We start from the raw sequence: 17,992 nt of genomic DNA, 5'->3' as shown, positions 1-17,992 counted from the left end.
ATGGCTGACCGCCTGCGCTCCGCCCTCTCCCTCCAAGCCCCGCGTGGTCGTGAAGACCTCCACAGTTCATGTGAGCGACCACAGATTCGATCTCCGATTTCCGGCAGATTCGCGACGTGAGCACAAAGCTCATGGATGATTTGTAACTGGTATATTGGGTGAGTGCAGGCCGAGCCTAATGGATTTGGGCTATCGGAACCTGCTGGCACCTGATGGGCGGTCCTTGATTCCCCCAGGTGACTTTCGGTCCCCGCAACTGCCACGGCCACCGCCGATCGTGAATGACCTTCACAGGTCTCCCGAAACGGGCCAGATGAACAAGGTCCCGCCTGTCACAGGCAAGCGCCGTGGCGGCTGCCGGAAAGCTTGCAACGAGTGCAAGCAACAAAAGGTATGGGAAGTTGTCCGCCCCATGGCTGTCCTGATAGAGCCTTTTAGGGAGTCAATGCACCGCCTGGACGCCACCGGCCTCGCGGATATCTTACTACATCTACCGCTTGCATGCTAACAGATCGATCTTCGGGTGTCGGTGCAGCTGCGATGCGATATTGTGCAGAATCCAGCCGCAGAATGTTCCCGCTGTCGAAGACTGGGAATTGATTGCAAGGTTGAGCAGTCCTTCAAACGCATCTCTAAACGACGGTAGGCTACTCCAATGAATTCAATTCGCACATTTCACCGAGTCTGTTCTTATCCTTTTCGATGTAGACGCAATGCGGAGATGGAAAAGGAGATCGCAGATCTTCGCCGCCGTCTCTCGAGCCAGCCAGAGTACCCTCAATCGCGGGAGACTCATGAAGGCGACGACATGTCACAGTCGGAGGAGGAGGCCTTTGCCCGTCAAGATGCAATTGCCATTGACCGCCCCCGGCCACTATCAGTTCCGGCCGAGTCACTTCCTCCCCCAGGTACACCATTGAATATAAAAAGAGACGTCTCGATTGTGTCTCAAGACGATAACACGCCCTGGCGCTTGGAAGATATCACTCTGTCGCGCGCACGCGTTGCACGGCTATTTGAACAGTGAGAGCGATCCTCAATTCTACCATCGCAACCGACGTCTTTGGCTTATTGATCTGTACAGATATTTTAATTACTACCACCCTTTCTTACCCCTGTTGAACTTACCAAAACCGCCCGAGGTATATCTGAGTCGGTGTCCACTATTAGCGTGGACGATCATTTGTGTGGCCTGCCGTCGATCGCCTTCAGACCCAGGATTGTTGACAGCACTTTCGGGGCCGTTCAGTCGTCTGCTGTGGACAACCATCACTGGCGTCCCTCAAGACTATCGGGTGGTCAAGGCGCTGTGTGTATTATGCACATGGCCGTTGCCGACCACGAGTCAGCGTACGGATGCAACGTTCATGCTGAGCGGGCTAATGATGCAAATTGCTATGCAGCTCGGAATGCATCGGCCAGTGCAAGCGGAGGAATTTACCACCTTTCGTATTGAGGCGCAAGGGGCCGCCTTGAAGGACAGGTTGCATACGTGGGTAATCTGCAACATCGTCGCACAGAAGTGAGTCGTTCTCGCCAGGGGCAGTGTTACTTGTCGAGTTTCTTCTCACACTTTTACTCTTGGAAAGCGTGGCCACGGGCTATGGGCAGCCCCCAAGCACTATCTACGACTGGGCTCTCGAGCCTCCCTCGTTGAAGGATGCTGATTATCACTTGTCTGAAAATTTGGCAATTCGGCTTCGCATAGAGAAATTCTGTGACCGAGTGACCAAGTCATTATACAGTAGCAAGCCTGAGCCGGCAGAGTTTGTCAGTGCGGAAAAGCTTGTCATTGTGCAGATTCTCGAAAGCGAGTTGAGAGAGATGGAGGTTCAATTTGGCCAGGAAATCTCAGGTACGACTTCGAAATTTCACGGCAACCCTTCCTTCCATGGACTTCTATCGTCCAACGCATGCTGACGAGCTCCTAGCGATCAACATGATTCATCTTCGAGCGGCCGAATTGCATCTTCGGTATTTTGTGTTTCTTAGCTCCAGCCCCCGAAGCGACGATCTGACCAAGCTCTTTATCGCGACGACATCCTTCCTGGGACGCGTGCTCGATCTTGAGACCTCGCCAGGGGAGCTGATTGGTCACTCTACCAACTACATCCTACAGATGATTGTCTCGGCCGCTTTTGCGCTCATGAAACTCTTGAAGAGTGACTTCAGCCGCCACATTGACTTCAACCATGGCAAGTTGTTATTCAACGGCGCCATCTCGGCCATTCGTCGAATCAGTGTCATGGACCACGATCGTCCGATTCGTTTGGCAGATATCCTCGCTCAGATGTGGAATTCCACGGGTCCCGTTGCGGCCGAAGAGGATGGACTGCAACTGAAAGTGCGCTGCCGCATGAGCATGAGCCATGTGTATGACACAGTCTGGCGATGGCGGCAACGCTTTCGGCCGGGAAAGACGGTTGAGGAAATTCAAGGTATGCCCAGCTTTTCACCGAACATATCTCACATCTCTCGTGGCCCTTTCAATTGACATTTTTTTTTGTTGTCGAGCAGCAGCAGCAGCGGCGGCGGCCAACCAGAGCATATCAACAACCCACGGGATGTTGGCCCCTGAAACCTCGCTGGACAACCCGGCCCTGATGCTTCCTGCTCAGTTTGACGAAAGTGGTGCCTTCTTCAGCGAAGCAGGGTTTTCCGAAGTGTTTGATTCCTTGAATTGGGTGTTTGATGGCATTCCGGAGTCTTCGTTTGTTGCACCGATCATTTGAGTTGTCAGCTGCAGGCTCTCTTTGTTTGTTTTGTTTTTGCGTTTGTTTTGAAACGGGTGACACACGCTCAGGGCATTTTTCGAGGTGTTTCAATGCATACGGCCTTTGCTGATTCAATCCGCAGTTTCACGGATCAACCTTTTAAACCCTTCATCAATAGTATTCGGCTCACGGTTGGTGCTTGTATTCGATTTGCGTGATGAAGATGCGTGAAAGGGTCCATCTGTTCCAGGTAGATGGGTGATCCGCCTCAACCGCACCGGAGTCAGAACAATATTTGCGGTATCTTCCACCCCTATTCTTCGCCCCATTGACATTGAGGTGAAGAAAAGGGGCTTTGGAGGACTTGTAGATGGTGAGATCGAGAGAAGAGAAATTGTTTTTCGATTGGGCCATATGTTCTGGTTCTGATGTGGGACTTTTCTTTTTCTCCTATAACGTTGAACACCGGGACAATGGATGATGAACAGCTTCCCAAGAGGGGTGGAGAGAGAGAGAGAGAGACGGGAGAGAGAGAAGTCAATACTACTATCTGTGGTGAAAGTTGGCCCCTATTTGAGAGTTCCGGTCCAGGAATATAGACTACCAAGTCGTATCCAGTCATGAGGGCTGTTGCCTTGGTCGATACTCGTTCGATACTAGTAAGTGCCATTGAAGGATCGTACTACGTAGAATGATGTGCACTACGATCCAGCTCCTGCTCGACGATCAAGCACGCGGATTTCAGAAAACCGACCGAGTGTGCATGATTGCATGTGCATACTGTATGGCCTGCAGCCATATGCACCGGTAGCCTTTTTTCAGATTTCTCGAATCGGAGATCACCAAGGTCGGCCCAGTACCGGTACCGGTACCGGTTCCAGCTGCGCAAAGGGTTCACGATGTGACCGACGTTTCCTACCCCTTTCACTAAACACGAGAAACATGAATCTTCACCACCTTTCGATCTTTCACTTTTCGTCAACACCTTCTGCAGTCGGCACAGCCACAGCCACAGGGCTCCCGCAGGACTAGCCCTTCCAAGTGGAATGCCTCCTGAACCTTCTTCACCACTTTACTTCTTTCGTCCTCCGCGGGGCCGTGCACTCGTTTTTAGCTTCGGTCGGAGGCCTCGTCCTTTGCCTGGGCCCGACCGAACTTTGCCTCCAAACCGACTCTCTCCCCCGAGTTCTTCCTGTGCCTTCGTCTTTTCTCCCGAAACTTGTTCCACCTCATGCCACCCTTCTTCCTGATGTGTTTATCCGACCAGAAGCTCCGCGACTAACAAAGCGGCCCGAGGCCTGCCTGGCGCTCCCCAGTGCAAACAACCTTTCTTTTTGTGATTTGAAACTATCCACGAAGCCGAGAAGCCGAGCATTCTGACGAAATTATTCTCCGCGATCGCCGCCCTCTCCCACGTCAACGGTAGCCTCCCCGATCCGGTTGCATGCTACATGCTTGCTATCCTGCGGACCTCATCCCCGCCGATTGCGTCTTCTGGTGGACCGGTTTACTGGAGTGATCGTGAAGAGGCAACGGAGGCGATTCTGACGCTCTCACTGCCTCCGTGCACCCGTACGCTCTCTGCCGACCATCCTCTTCCTCTCAACACCCGGTGGAAGGGAACTTTTGAAACCACAAATACGCATTACGGCGAGGGCGCCGTGTGCCTGCGCGCGTCATGTTCTCGTCGCTGGTTCATCGCCTCAATCATGCAAAACAGCAGGCGCCGCTGCTGAACCGGCTGCATCTGAATTTCATCTTTGTACACTATTTCTATGTCTTCTCTTTTGTGATTGTCGGCTCCATCATCCTCTATGCCGGTGGCAATCTTGCCTATATCGATGCCCTCTTCTTTGCCTCGGGCGCCACCACCCAGAGCGGGCTCAACACGGTCGACCTGAACCAGATGTATCTGTATCAGCAAATTGTCATCTACTTCATTACCATGATGTGTACCCCGATCTTCATCCACAGTGGCCTGGTGTTTGTTCGCCTGTACTGGTTCGAGAAACGCTTTCAGCATGTGGTGCAGGACGCCCGTGCTTTACGTTCCACTCGATCTCGCATGAGAACGGTCACCGGCGACAAAGGAAACCAGGATAACGATCGGGCAGAGCGGGGGATCAGGGGTCGCTCCATCGTGGTGATTCGGAACAATGCCGGCGATGCTCGTGGCAACCGACTCCCCAACCCGATGGGCCAGCCCGCCGAGATGCAGCCTGAAGAGGACACTACCGACGGCCACCCCTCAAGCGAGGGGACCAGTCCGGAGGAGTCCCGCGAACCGACCCTGGAACGCCGTTTTGGACTGGGCAGTCTGCGCGTGCCCTCGCAGCTGAGCCCGGAACACCATATTGCGTTTCTGGAAAAACAACGCAAGAACAAGGGTGCGTTGCGGATCCCGAGTCCCCGCGAATATGACCGGGGAGGGCAGCCCGAAGCATTGGAGGATGAAGAGGAGAACGAGGAGGATTCCGAGGCGATGAAACAACCCTCGAGTCCGCGGTCGCCGAGACAGCACAACCCCGCCGAGGCGAGCGAGAACGACCAAGTCGGTCCCCTGGAGGGACCTCATATCACCATCAACGAGCCCGACTTGCCACGGACGCGGACGCGTGGCAACACCTTCACGCGGTTGGATACACGGCCCACTATCCATGAAGAGATGACCAAGGACGGGGAAGACAACGCCCTCGGACCCAGCGCGACTCGCAACACGTTTCGGGGCATTTTCCGTTCGCTCACGCAAGAGCGGGAACGGCCCACTCAGCCTTACCTCAGCTGGAATGCAACCGTCGCCCGAAACTCCAACTTTGTCGATTTGACGGAGGAGCAGCGGGACGAATTAGGGGGCATCGAGTACCGTGCATTAAAAACGCTGGCCCTCGTGCTCATCACGTACTACGTTGGCTTCCATCTGATGGGAATCATTTGCATGATTCCATGGATCATGTGCGAGAGTTCCTGGGGCCAGATTGTGACCCAGGATGGTGTTGGACGGCCGTGGTGGGCCATTTTCACTTCGGGCTCCGCGTTTAACGATCTGGGCTTTACCCTGACACCGGACTCCATGGCCTCCTTTCAGACTGCGGTCTTTCCTTTGCTCCTGTTCACCTTTCTGATTATCATTGGGAACACGGGTTTCCCTTGTATGCTACGTCTGATGATCTGGGTCCTGTCTAAATGCGTCAGACAGGGCTCGGCGTTGTGGGAGGAGCTGAAATTCTTGTTGGATCATCCCCGTCGATGCTTTACCCTTCTGTTCCCTCGGAACGCCTCTTGGTGGCTGTTTGCAATCTTGGTCGCGCTCAATGGCATCGATCTCATCTTCTTTATCATTTTGGATGTAAGTTCACACTCGCTGCTCCCATGCTGCGCTCTGCAGCGGAGGAATTTCATTTCCTGACGTCTTTTTTTTTCTTAACCCTCCTTTTTAGCTCAACGATCCGACTGTGACCGCCCTGTCTCCGGGCATTCGTGTTGTCGATGGATTGTTCCAAGCGGCGTCCACTCGCACTGCGGGATTTTCCGTGGTCAGTTTGTCCGCCCTGCATCCTGCCATCCAGGTGTCCTACTTGATCATGATGTACATCTCGGTATTTCCGATTGCCATTTCGATGCGCCGAACCAATGTGTACGAGGAGAAAAGCCTGGGTATCTACGGCGTGGAAGAAGAGAATGACGAGGAAACCCAGACAGCACCGAGTTACATTGGCGCCCATTTGAGGCGCCAGCTCAGCTTTGATCTGTGGTATGTATTCCTCGGACTTTTCATCATCACCATTGCCGAAGGGGGTCGTCTTCAAGCCAATGATCTTAGCTTCCAAGTGTTCACGGTGCTGTTTGAAGTTGTCTCGGCCTACGGTACCGTGGGGTTGTCGTTTGGATATCCTGGAGTGAACACGTCTTTTTCGGGCCAGTTCAACACGGTCTCAAAATTGGTGATTATCGCCATGCAGATCCGTGGACGTCACCGTGGGCTGCCGTACTCGCTCGATCGGGCCGTGATGTTGCCATCCGACGCACTGAATCGCCATGAGATTGAAGAATCAGAGCGCCGCATGCGGCGGCGCACGTCCAATCTGAGTGGTGCCGAGTCCTTAGGCCGCCCTCGGTCTCGAGCGCTTTCACAGTCTCAAGGCGACAACGGGCAATCGTCGGGGCTGGACGCGTATGACTGGGAAACGCATCGGGCGTCAAATGGGGAACAACTTGTCCACCGCTCATCGACTCTTCGGTCGAATCAATGACTTGGCACCCCATGTCCTCTTTGCGTGTTCCTGGCCACCACATTGTAATTAAGCCTAGATTTTGTGAATACTTTGATCTACCTGTTGGCCCTTTTTTTCAAAAAAAATATCTTTTTTGATCTTAGTTTTTCCACCCTACTCTGTGGGCCACCGCAGATGACTCTCTCTTGAATGTCGGTGACTCTCCGCTTCTTTGAAGAGGTATCCCAATGAGGGGATCTGTCTGCATGAATGAAGCTCGTGTCTCGGGTATTGCGGCAGCAAGAAATAATTTTGACACTCCTTCGACTCAGACATACGCCGTCCATGTAAGCAGAGGATGGAGTGCTGATGGTCGAGTCTATTGGGAATCCTGCACCCAGTATCAACAAGTTGACTGATCCTCAACGTTGGTCACAGGTAGCCGCATCGGAAAGCTGTCCTCGCCATCTTTCAGCGCTGAAATTTAATCGGATATCTCAAGTCCAAGGATTCATGTACAGTCCGTCTCTCAATGAATCAAGTGCTGTAGACCATCATATCGTCGCCATCGAGAGAGTCTGCCGAATGTGGGGATATCCTCAGTTGGGACTAGCGCCCGTGCATGCGCCCCCCACTTGCCGAGTCTCAAGGAAAGCTTGGCCCTGCAAGACCCCCGTTGACGGTTTCACGTTCGCTCCCTTGAGAAGTATTGCAGCAGACCATCTTTTTTTTTTGTCTGTATACATGTCACTTGCTGGTTGAATTACGAGCACAGCCTTGACTGCAGATTCTTACACTAGGTAACAGTTGATTGAGCAGAAAATGGGGACATTCCCCGTCATTAGCTCATCACTTTGCGCCTTCTAGAAAGTATGTATAAGTATAGCAGGCCATGCGAGATCAAATTACTTGGAAGCGCGCGACGGCTACAAATGGATAATGCGCGGATATTTGGAATCTACAGGTGACTTTCACATTGCGCTCTTCGATTGCAATGCTAGCGTGAGAACGATTGAAGTAAACATGTCCAATTTCAAGTTCCGACTTCATGAAGAGGATTCTACCTATATCTGAACAAAAGATGACTCGAGCACCTCGATGTTTGCAGTTTCCTCAGCTTGATTTACTATTGTATCTCTATGAGAGCTGCGCTATAGCAGCCTCATGTACTGCCTCTTGATAAGTGTATATCTTCCACCCAGAATTGACTGACTCGTTGCACCATCCCTATCAGAAATATTGGATAACAAAGTAGAAGTGGATGCTCTGCTCTACAACCCAACCGGGGGAAAAGTAATTAAATCTTTCGGTTGCGGACAACTTGTCGGGCCCCGAAAAGGCTCGAACTTGGCCATTACGGGTGCACACCCGACAACGACGACAACGAGTGAAGTCATTACATTGCAACCCGCCATGCTCTTTTGGAAACCATGCCTGAACTTGCATTTGGTTTTCTCTCTGGAGCAGACTTTTACTCACCGTGCCACGCTTCTCTTCATATTCAGATCCCTGGAGATCCATCCACTACCTAACCTGGCAAATATTTCGACTCCCAATTACTCATTTCGCAGACCCTTCCCCTCTCTTTTTTTTCTTCTTCCCAAGGACGCTCACGAGTTCATTCCACCATGCTCGCAAAACCGAGCCCTATAACATCGATCCAATATACTATCAATCCACGACTAGCGTCTCCCAAGCGAGGAGCACCACTGCGATGGTACGATCCTCGAGGCTGGCCACCATGGAATCGGTTTCTCCTCGCTGGATTCATCAGCTCAGCCATCATTATCGCCGCCATCGTCTGCATAGTGACAGGTATGCCTGCGGTTCGGTATCCCAATTATTCCCCTCTGGAATATCGGCTTCAACATATCTATCGTGGAACCTCCTTTTTCGACCACTTTAATTATTTTTCTGATACGGATCCTACCAATGGGTTCGTTGTCTACGCGAATCGGCAAGTCGCGCAAGATCAGAATCTCACCTACGCCAGTGAGACCTCGGCCATTCTGCGGGTGGATTCTCTTACCCCCCACGCCGTCGAAGGTCGACGATCGGTGCGTATCGAATCAATCGCAACGTACAACACGGGATTATTTGTGTTTGATATCCTTCATACGCCTTACGGCTGTGGTACCTGGCCCGCGTTGTGGCTCACCGATGGTTACAACTGGCCTCAAAACGGAGAGATTGACATCTTGGAGTCGACGAATGGAGGCTCCAACGGTAACGAAATCACCTTGCACACCACCGAAGGGTGCAGGATGAATGTGGATCGCAAAGAGACGGGCTCGCCAGTCTTGACGACGTGTGAGAGCACCGCCGGTGGGAATTCGGGATGCGGCGTGCTGGGAGACTCGTCAACCTACGGGCAGGAGTTGAACGCAAATGGCGGCGGAGTGAGTTTTTTTTCCCCCCTCCTCCTGATTTGAATTCGTGAGTCTATCATTTCTAGTTGGATGCTGAAACAGGCAAATATTTCCTTAGATATACGCACTGGAGCTCCGCAGAGCAGGAATTCGAGTCTGGTACTTCCCTCGCGGTGCCATTCCCACGGACATTGTCGACTCGAGTCCTGCCCGATCCCTCGCGATGGGGCATGGCACTGGCGGATTTCCCCAGCACGGAATGCGACATTACCTCTCACTTTCGGAACCAGAGCATTATTGTTAACATCGACCTCTGTGGTGAGCTGGCTGCGCAGCCTCAATACTACCAATCGCTGTATCATTGCCCCGGATCATGCTCCGACTTTGTTGCGAACAACCCGAGTAGTTTTGAGGAAGCATACTGGGAATTCGCCAGCTTCAAGGTATTTCAGGCGGTTCAGCCTGATTAATGAATGTTGTTTCTTGGATGCGGGATTCTATTTTTCATTATTATCACCTAGTATTGCTATCTTTTCTGCCTTTTCTTGGCTTGCCGATTGAACATGATTGCTCGGACTAAAAGGTCCTCGTGAACTACTACTTAACCACTTTTCCCGGTCTAGTTTCAGAACTACTCATCACATAAAGCCATACTTGTCTTTCAAAGTCGGAATATAGTTGATCGTGTTTTTCTTGTTTCTTTTTGTTTTTTTTTTCAATACAGTTGCCTTGAGTGATTGACTTTGCTTCAATTATCCACTCTCATTCATTCCCCGACTAACAAGATGCTCTCTCCTTGGCCTCTACGAGGCACAAAATCGGGGTATGTATGATTTCATGCGAACGTCTTTGTACAATCTTGGCCAGAAGCTCCTCTACTTCTTGAGAAAAGTCAACGCGGCAATGCACAACGCGTCGACTCCCGCCTTCATTGTGGGCTGAATGACGGGGGCAAAGCGAGCAGAATGATTGCTGGGAATGTCTTCGGTCACGGTCTCGTCTCCATGCACGCGATCCCATAACTCCGGGTCAATTCCACCGACCAGCCAGAAGCAGCATGGCAAGTCTTTGCAGCGGGCGAGATTGGAAAAGTCCTCGCTCACGTTGGTTCGAGGAATGTCACCATCGAAATGCTCGTGGAAATGCTGCTGGAAAGAAGTGGCCAGCTCGGCGGCGAGATAGGCATCATTGTCCGTCGGTGGGAACCGACGAGTTGGAGTGAAGATGGGCGGGCGAGGGGACCCGCTCGCCATACATTCGGCCTCCACGATGCGTTGCACAGCCGAAAGAATCTGCTGTCGGGTCTCGATTTTGACGGTCCGCAAGTCGAGTCCAATCTCTGCTCGATCGGCGATGATATTTTCGGCCTGTCCGACGTGAAGACTGCCCACCGTGACCACGCCCAGATCACTGGGATCCACTTCTCTGCTGACGATACTCTGGAGTCGCACCACGATATGGGCGGCCAAAACGGCCGGATCCACCGCCTGATGAGGTAGAGAACCATGTCCTCCCCGGCCAAAGACGGTGATGTTCATACTATCTGCCGCCGCCATGAGGGTGCCCGGTCGGCAACCGACAGTGCCGGCACGAAGACGCATGACATGCTGGCCGAAGATGTAGTCTGGCACGGGGATCTTCGAGTATAATCCATCATCCACCATGGCTTGGGCACCCCCGCCACGCTCCTCATTCGGCTGAAAAACCACAATCAGAGTGCCGCTCCACGCATCTTGCATCTTCACGAGAGTTTCTGCCGTCGCCAAAAGGCAGGTCATGTGCATATCATGGCCGCAGGCATGCATCACCGGCTGTTCAACCCCGTCGCCATTGAGCATGGTCACCTCGCTGGCATAAGGCAGATTGGTGATCTCCTTGACGGGCAGAGCATCCATGTCCGCGCGCAGCATGATCGTCTTGCCAGGACCATTTCGCAAAACACCGACGACTCCATAGCCTCCGATGTGCGTCTGGATGTCAAATGCCCCGAGACTGGTCAAGTGGGCAGCGACTCTCTCAGAAGTGTGTTTTTCTTGCAGCGAGAGCTCGGGATGGGTGTGAAACCATTTGTACAGATCTTCATAAGGGGCCAAGTCAACGGACCCTTTGTTGAGCAAGTCTGAGGGACTCTGGCTGGGTTCAGGCATCTTGCATTTATCGAGATACGGTGAGCTGGTGAGCTGGGATGGATTCCTTCACGCATGGAAAAAGGTCGGTGGTGACAAAGAGGGAGTCACCAAAGTGGAGAGCACACCGGTCGCGATGATCTATGAGTGGGTGAACTTCCGGCCCCCAATTTTCAACCTCTAATTGGTGGTTGATTTCTGTTCTTCAGGCAGGCGGAGTTGTGATGACATCGCGAGTGGTCATGAAACGAGTGATGCTGCCCCGCAGGAAACTTCCCCCTCTCACCTGCAGTCGTGCAGTCGTACGATACAGATTGTTCGCTGGCTACAGGCCAGACTACAGAGGCCGAGAGATCGTGAGATCATCTGTTGGGCTCTGACAGTCAGTATAAAGACCAAAATGACCCGGATATGCGAATGAGAAGCGAGTTCACCCATTTGGGAACATTTGATGATATTTGATCTCGAGCACACTACCTCACTTACCTAATTTTCAGGTTGATTCCCCTTTTCCGTGAATGAGGTTCCGTCGACTGGTCTTGCAATGCAGTGGCCCAGCCCCAATGACTGCTGCCTGGAGGATTCCATACGATTCATAAAGTGCAAGGATTGCGGGGAAACCTGACATGCCCCTCTGGTGTGAGCCTTCGCAGTTCACCATCGAGGCTTGATTCGACAGCATTGGTTTCGATAAGGGGAGCCTCCTTGGACCTCTTGGTAGTGCAGGGACCGCATGTCAAATTGGTATCAGGTAGCTTGGACGAACACAAAATACTTAAATAGAACACATCTATCTTGATTGCGGAGTGTAGAGCAGCGTATCCGTGAAGCCTGGGTTGTAGTTTGTAGATTTGGAGAACCTGGACGGATGCTGATTGGACAATCCACGGCGGGACTTTCTCGGCCATTTGCTTCATCATGTGACACCCTATCAGATAAATTGATTCCTTGTCTTTCAGGCCCACAGCCACTGTCCAATGAGTCCAGTCTCAGGCTCTGGAATCTATGACCAATATCATAGAAAGCAGGGAAACGACGAAAGGGCCGGTCAACACTATTGACGGCAAGAAAGAGGCTGTTACTGTGGATGGGTTCAGTTCCATCAGGAAGACTCTCCCAGCGAAAGGGCCATGAACCTCGGCGAGTGCAGGGTGCAAGTGGACTTGATCATTCTGCCAGAGGGATTCTGACCGAATCAGAAACTTCCAACCAAAACAATCCGACTGTATTCTCTTTCATTGGCAGACCCCTGGTTATCGTTCAATAAAAATAGTTCAGAGAGCCATCATCTTAATTGAGCCTTGATGGTAATACAGGTCGATTTCTTGGCTATTCATACAGGGGCTGGGAAACTCAACAGTCTGCACACATCCTATATCAAAAAAAAAACATTAGTCCAAACGTTGCAGATATGCTGCAAAAGGGAATGGGGACATACCCTGCGCCTGCGCCGGAATTGCTCATATAGCTGCTTCCAAATTTCCCGATTCCGGCATCCACTCTCTCGCGACGTTCCCGCACCATTGTCGCAAGCGGGCTGGTGGGTGATGAGTTGTTCACGCGTCCACATGACCCAAGGCTTGGGCAGCGGCCAATCTGAAAAGTGCACAAATTTGGCTTGTGCGATCGCATGGTCAGGATCCCACTGCTCGTGGTCATTTCCAAGGAACGCGCGGTGATCCTTGGTACGAAACTCGCCCGAAATCAGGCCGTATTGTCGATGAGGAAGTACGAGAGCGCTATCTCCGTAGCGATTATTGAGAATCTCCATGTCGTAGCGACGGTTGGTCAGATTCAAGTCGATCTGGCCGAAGATGGCGGGCTGGATAGTGTCCTTTAGCAGGGTGAACTCCTGATAGGATGGTTCAATGACGGCGAGAAGAGACGAGAGCGTCCGAGTTTCGGGCAAGAGCCAGTATGCTCGAGGCATGGCAATGGTGGTTGATGGCAGGAAGAAGAGCTCATCCATCGGCTGAAGCAGCATCATGTCGGAGTCGAGGTGAATGACTCGATCATACTGGAGGACGCCAAAGGCGTACAATTTGGCGGTACTCGTATCCCAGGAAGATTCCGACACCTCTAGTCATAGATGAGCATCAAGAGTTAGCCATCGCCTCAAAGTATCCGAGAAGCGCCAGTCCGTTTTTCTTTTTACCTCCGCCGCCCCCAGTCTCGGCTTTGATGCCTTCAATGACAACCGGGACTAACTGAACGTTGTATTCATCTTTGGCCAGTAAAAGCAACTGACTGATACGATCTGTGCCTCCATCGACCACCAGGTCCCACTCCTTCGGGTAGAAGAGAAGACGATCCGCGCGCGAGCCTAGCCGGTGCAGAGCCTCAAACACCATCACACAATTGCACAGGTATGTCTCGCTCGTGGCATATTGCGTATATGCATATCGCGACCAGTCTACCTCATCGTAGTGGATATGTGCCAGCGGTACGGGACTCGGCTGAGCTCGTCGCATCCACTGCACCAGCGCCAAGAGTCCCAGTAGAGCCACCCACGCCCGCGGTCGTCGGAGCTGGCGCTTCAAAATTGCCCAGATTGGCTCATCGGGTATGTCAAAGAAATCGCGCTCGGATGAATTTGATCCTCGACGATAAGGGAACGCCGAGTTCTTGAACGCCATAGGCAGGGCCATGGAACGCAGACAACAATCACCAGATTTGCCAGACGATAAAGATGGCGCGGGCGATAAGGCTGACCCGTCAACTAGCTGGCATGCTTATCAGCACGTGACCAGCATCATCGCCGGCGACTGGCTTGAGTCGGTCGCATCACGTGGTTGCTGAGCTGTTGGGGTCACTTCTGTCCAGCATCATAGGCTTCTTCCAGGTACAGGGATGCAAATGATCAATAACGCCTGAAATAAAGTGGAATCGCTTGCAAGCACCAAATACGCCTACCAATTTGCCCAATGTATCCCTATCGTACAGCATATGTCCAGAAAGGACACCGCGTGAAATACATGGATCCCAGAATGCAACCTGGCGAGTGGTTAAAGCCCCTACCCCGACGAGTAGCAGACCGAGTCAAGAGCATGGAGGGGGATGCCCGCGCTAATTGTGCCGATCAATTGCATGGCTGCATGAACCGGGCTTCTCGTGACATAAGACACTCAAACATGCAGTAGGAAGACGGGAATAGATTGCACATCTCCACAACGGAGATGTTTGAGTAACGATTGGACTAAAATGAAATCGACTGCATTGCAACTGAAAAAAAAATGAAACGTAAAGAACTGCCGACTGCGATTCATAAGTTACTCCTCGAGGCTGAGTAGCGGAGGCTTTCGAACGACCACAGATTAATACCGAGAATCATCTGTCAGGCGTGGTACGCCCCTACAATTGATGGAGTCATCACGCAGACTAAAATAGAATAATGGGTCATATAGATTACAGGTGAAATGAAGAGCAACCATTGTATACGCCAGGGTATCAAGCCGAGAATGGACAGAAATAAAAGAAAAAACAAAAGAAATGGAATCACCACAAAAAGGCCATTGTTTGCCCTCCGAGGGGTTGAATTGTTGGGCGAAGGGGAGAACTTCACACGACAGCTTGCCACAACCGATGGACGCGCGTTGCCCTACGCACGGAAATCGTACATGCGGACCTGGTAGTCATCGCCACCAGTAATGAATCGACTGTCGCTCAGTCCAATGCAATTGACCGCAGCAGAATGTCCCTCGTATGTGTCTTGACACGTCGGGATTCGGGGGTCCCAAATCTTCACCATTCGATCCATGCCACCCGAGGCAATACGGAGCGTGTCCGCGGACAGCGCCCAAATGCCTTCGAGATGTCCGAAGAATGTGCGCAGGCAGCGACCAGTGCTGGTTTCCCAGAGACGGATGGTTGCATCGACTCCACTAGTCATGATATAGCGGGGGGGATCCAACCGATCAGTCTCGTGGTCAAAGGAAGCGCCAGAGGACGAAGGGGGGCCACTGAGAGATCTATGTTCAAGGGTAGGAGACAGGGTGTTGAATGCCTCCCCATTCTGGGAAGAGGTACTGAAATGGTCATTCTCGCAATCCGCAAGATGGCTTTCGAACTCAATCTCACGAGGCAAAGGAATGACCTGCTGCACCGCGCCAATATGGTTGTGGAACACGCGGATGCACGTCTTGGTGTCGAGATCCCACAGGCGAGCGGCTCCATCGTCGCAGGCTGTGAGTACTGTCCGAGAAGCAGTGTCAATCTTCACAGCGTTGACTCCCTCCGGATGAGGCAACACAAAGGTTGACTTGTCCTTGAAATTCCAAATTTTGACCGTTCGATCGACAGAAGCCGAAGCCAGGAGAGTGGCGTCGAAGTGCAGTGCAATGACGGCCTCGGAATGTCCGTTATAACGAGAGAGACACTCGCCCGTGCGCCAATTCCACACACGGATGCTACGATCCAGGCTTCCCGTGATTAGTTTCGTGTCATCAAACTGCAAACAGCGTACACCGGCTGTGTGACCTCGAAGCGTTCGAAGCTCTTCCCCGGTTTCCATGTCCCAGATCTTGATTGTCGCGTCATAAGAGCCTGTCATCAAAATGTTGTCTTCGAATTGTAGGCACATGACACTATCAGTGTGTCCCCTGAATACTTTGATGGAACATCGACGATGTTTCCAGTTCAGACCGACGACAAAGCGATCGCGGTAAACGTCTTTCCACGGGCGATATCGAGTTTTGAAATAATCGTCATCCGGCTCTGGTTTGTACGCCGGGGAGACACAATGGCGCTTGATCATGGCACAACTTTGGTCATCAACCTCAAGTTTCCGTTTCCCGCCGATAGGGAGTTCGACGACAGAGCAAGTCTCGTTGGGCGCGCCGTCCGCAATAGCGTTGGTAGACTGGTTACCCCAGTTGGTCGCGCGCAACTCTATTTCACGCTTGGCTTCACGAAGTCGCTTTCGGTCCAAGAGGGGCAACCCCCAGCCACACTTGTTGCATTTTCGGCGAATATGCTGCTCACACATACGATGCCAAACCACATCATCATCTGCAAGGGCCTTCCACCGATGGGAGACCTGCGCGGCACGACAGAGAGACGCCGTATCGAGATAGCGAAGAATCTTAAAAGAAAGCTCGGGTGGAAGCGCAGTGAGGAAATCGATACGGATTAGTTCGCGTACACTGGCGGAGATGAAGGAGAGCTGCGGGAAGCAGCATTGCGCCAAGATGCCTTGTAGCATCAGCTTGCGCTGTTTGGCTGGGGCGGCGGAGAAAAGCGACCACACATGCGCAATTCCCTGTTGATCACTCTGTGGTAGCGATTCCAGTTCCTGTTTACACTGTCAATATGATAAAAGTGCGGGTGATATCAAGGAGGCCGTACTGTTTGAAGTTGGTGCATGGACTGCTCGTCGGCCTGCCGAGAGCACTTTGAGTCGGGCTGATGACGGTAACAGTATCCGCCACTAGTCGTACGAGGCACTGTGGTCGTGCCGTCCTCTGATCGTCGGGGTGCATATTGTCGTGGATGATACTTGGCCAGAAATGGCGCAACATTCTGTTTCGCCAGCTCTGTCAGCGAGTCAGCCGTGTTGCCAAGCGGCGCGCGGTTGGCGTCGGCATTTCCCCCGTTCCCCGCAACGTGTTTGATTGAGTCTGTCGTAGTTGTCGACAAAGGGTGTGTTGAGGATCCCATGGCCACAAGCAGAGGATGAGTGTGGGACGGGTGCGGGAAAAGACAGTGGGAAATTCGAAGCTGGAGAAGCGAGGGTAGATTGCTGTCGTATGAGCGATGAGAAGCTCTTGTTCTCGTAGGGACGGCGTCACGTCTTGCCCCCACGCCACGTAAGATGCGTCCTGGAAGAACGGGCGTTGAGAACGGCACTTGCAAGACTTGGTCGCAGAATTTGTCTCGTGAAGGAAGTTTATCAGTGAGAGATTGGCGTAACCGTCGAAGGACCCTGGGGGCGATTGCGCGCGTAGCGATGAGGATTCGTGAAATACCACTTGCGACGCAAAACCAACCAAATTGAGATGGCAGCAACGAAGCGAGAGCAGGGAATATATGTCAAGTTCCGGGCCCCTGAAAGTTTCGGCCAGTCGAGGAACCAGCCTGAATGGCGCTTATGGTGCAATCCAGACTGATTTTGGAAGATGTCGCTACAGTGGCGTTGATGAGTCGGATGAGAGAGATTTGTCCGCAATCACGCAACGGAGGGGAGGAGATCCACAAGGGCGGTGGACCTAATCAGTGTAGCTCATTGGCTATCGGGGAAGCCCTCTCGGACCCCGTATTCGGCGACTGGCTTCAGTCGCAATCAGGGAGGCGGTGAATCCACGTGATGGCGCCATCTCTGTGATCAATCACGATTGCCAGCTCCAAGACTCTGCCTGAACTTTTATGTTTCCTCGGCACTCATGCGTCATTATAATGTCGCCTTGCAAAGTTGTGGCGTATCATACCTGGGAGAACATGGTCGAAGAGAGAATAGCGGTCTCTGGGGAAGCGATTGATGAGACAATTTCTTATTCGCAGGCGACGGTGACATTAAAGTGCCAAGGGTGGAGTCACGCATGGGTTTCTTTGGGGCGGCATGTAGTCATCAAACGCCC

The 17,992-nt window shown here is 52.3% G+C and overlaps 6 protein-coding genes across 6 annotated transcripts; 3 read left to right on the top strand and 3 right to left on the bottom strand.

Moving 5' to 3' along the window:
* POX_f08486 (uncharacterized protein) lies at window positions 1-2,732 on the top strand (the record flags this gene model as incomplete). The annotated part of the gene is made up of 8 exons (XM_050117257.1): window positions 1-116; window positions 169-391; window positions 512-642; window positions 709-1,023; window positions 1,085-1,522; window positions 1,590-1,855; window positions 1,932-2,438; window positions 2,518-2,732. 8 exons carry the CDS (start codon window positions 1-3, stop codon window positions 2,730-2,732), a joined length of 2,211 nt encoding a protein of 736 aa, XP_049967396.1.
* Window positions 2,733-4,392: 1,660 nt separating this feature from the next.
* Window positions 4,393-6,964, top strand: POX_f08485 (Low-affinity potassium transport protein; the record flags this gene model as incomplete). The annotated part of the gene is made up of 2 exons (XM_050117256.1): window positions 4,393-6,060; window positions 6,152-6,964. The coding sequence occupies 2 exons, from the start codon at window positions 4,393-4,395 to the stop codon at window positions 6,962-6,964; spliced, it is 2,481 nt and encodes an 826-aa protein (XP_049967395.1).
* Window positions 6,965-8,553: 1,589 nt separating this feature from the next.
* Window positions 8,554-9,764, top strand: POX_f08484 (uncharacterized protein; the record flags this gene model as incomplete). Its single annotated transcript, XM_050117255.1, has 2 exons — window positions 8,554-9,324; window positions 9,381-9,764. The coding sequence occupies 2 exons, from the start codon at window positions 8,554-8,556 to the stop codon at window positions 9,762-9,764; spliced, it is 1,155 nt and encodes a 384-aa protein (XP_049967394.1).
* A 405-nt stretch (window positions 9,765-10,169) lies between these two features.
* POX_f08483 (Hippurate hydrolase) lies at window positions 10,170-11,441 on the bottom strand (the record flags this gene model as incomplete). The annotated part of the gene is made up of 1 exon (XM_050117254.1): window positions 10,170-11,441. One exon carries the CDS (start codon window positions 11,439-11,441, stop codon window positions 10,170-10,172), a length of 1,272 nt encoding a protein of 423 aa, XP_049967393.1.
* Window positions 11,442-12,753: 1,312 nt separating this feature from the next.
* POX_f08482 (Glucose N-acetyltransferase 1) lies at window positions 12,754-14,068 on the bottom strand (the record flags this gene model as incomplete). The annotated part of the gene is made up of 3 exons (XM_050117253.1): window positions 12,754-12,792; window positions 12,859-13,499; window positions 13,576-14,068. The coding sequence occupies 3 exons, from the start codon at window positions 14,066-14,068 to the stop codon at window positions 12,754-12,756; spliced, it is 1,173 nt and encodes a 390-aa protein (XP_049967392.1).
* A 950-nt stretch (window positions 14,069-15,018) lies between these two features.
* On the bottom strand, window positions 15,019-17,075 carry POX_f08481 (putative E3 ubiquitin ligase complex SCF subunit sconB; the record flags this gene model as incomplete). The annotated part of the gene is made up of 2 exons (XM_050117252.1): window positions 15,019-16,710; window positions 16,764-17,075. 2 exons carry the CDS (start codon window positions 17,073-17,075, stop codon window positions 15,019-15,021), a joined length of 2,004 nt encoding a protein of 667 aa, XP_049967391.1.
* Window positions 17,076-17,992: the final 917 nt, after the last annotated feature.

The sequence above is a fragment of the Penicillium oxalicum genome, chromosome VI (genome assembly GCF_001723175.1).
Source record: "Penicillium oxalicum strain HP7-1 chromosome VI, whole genome shotgun sequence".
Lineage (NCBI taxonomy): Eukaryota > Fungi > Ascomycota > Eurotiomycetes > Eurotiales > Aspergillaceae > Penicillium > Penicillium oxalicum.
This window is presented reverse-complemented; position numbering and strand designations above follow the sequence as displayed.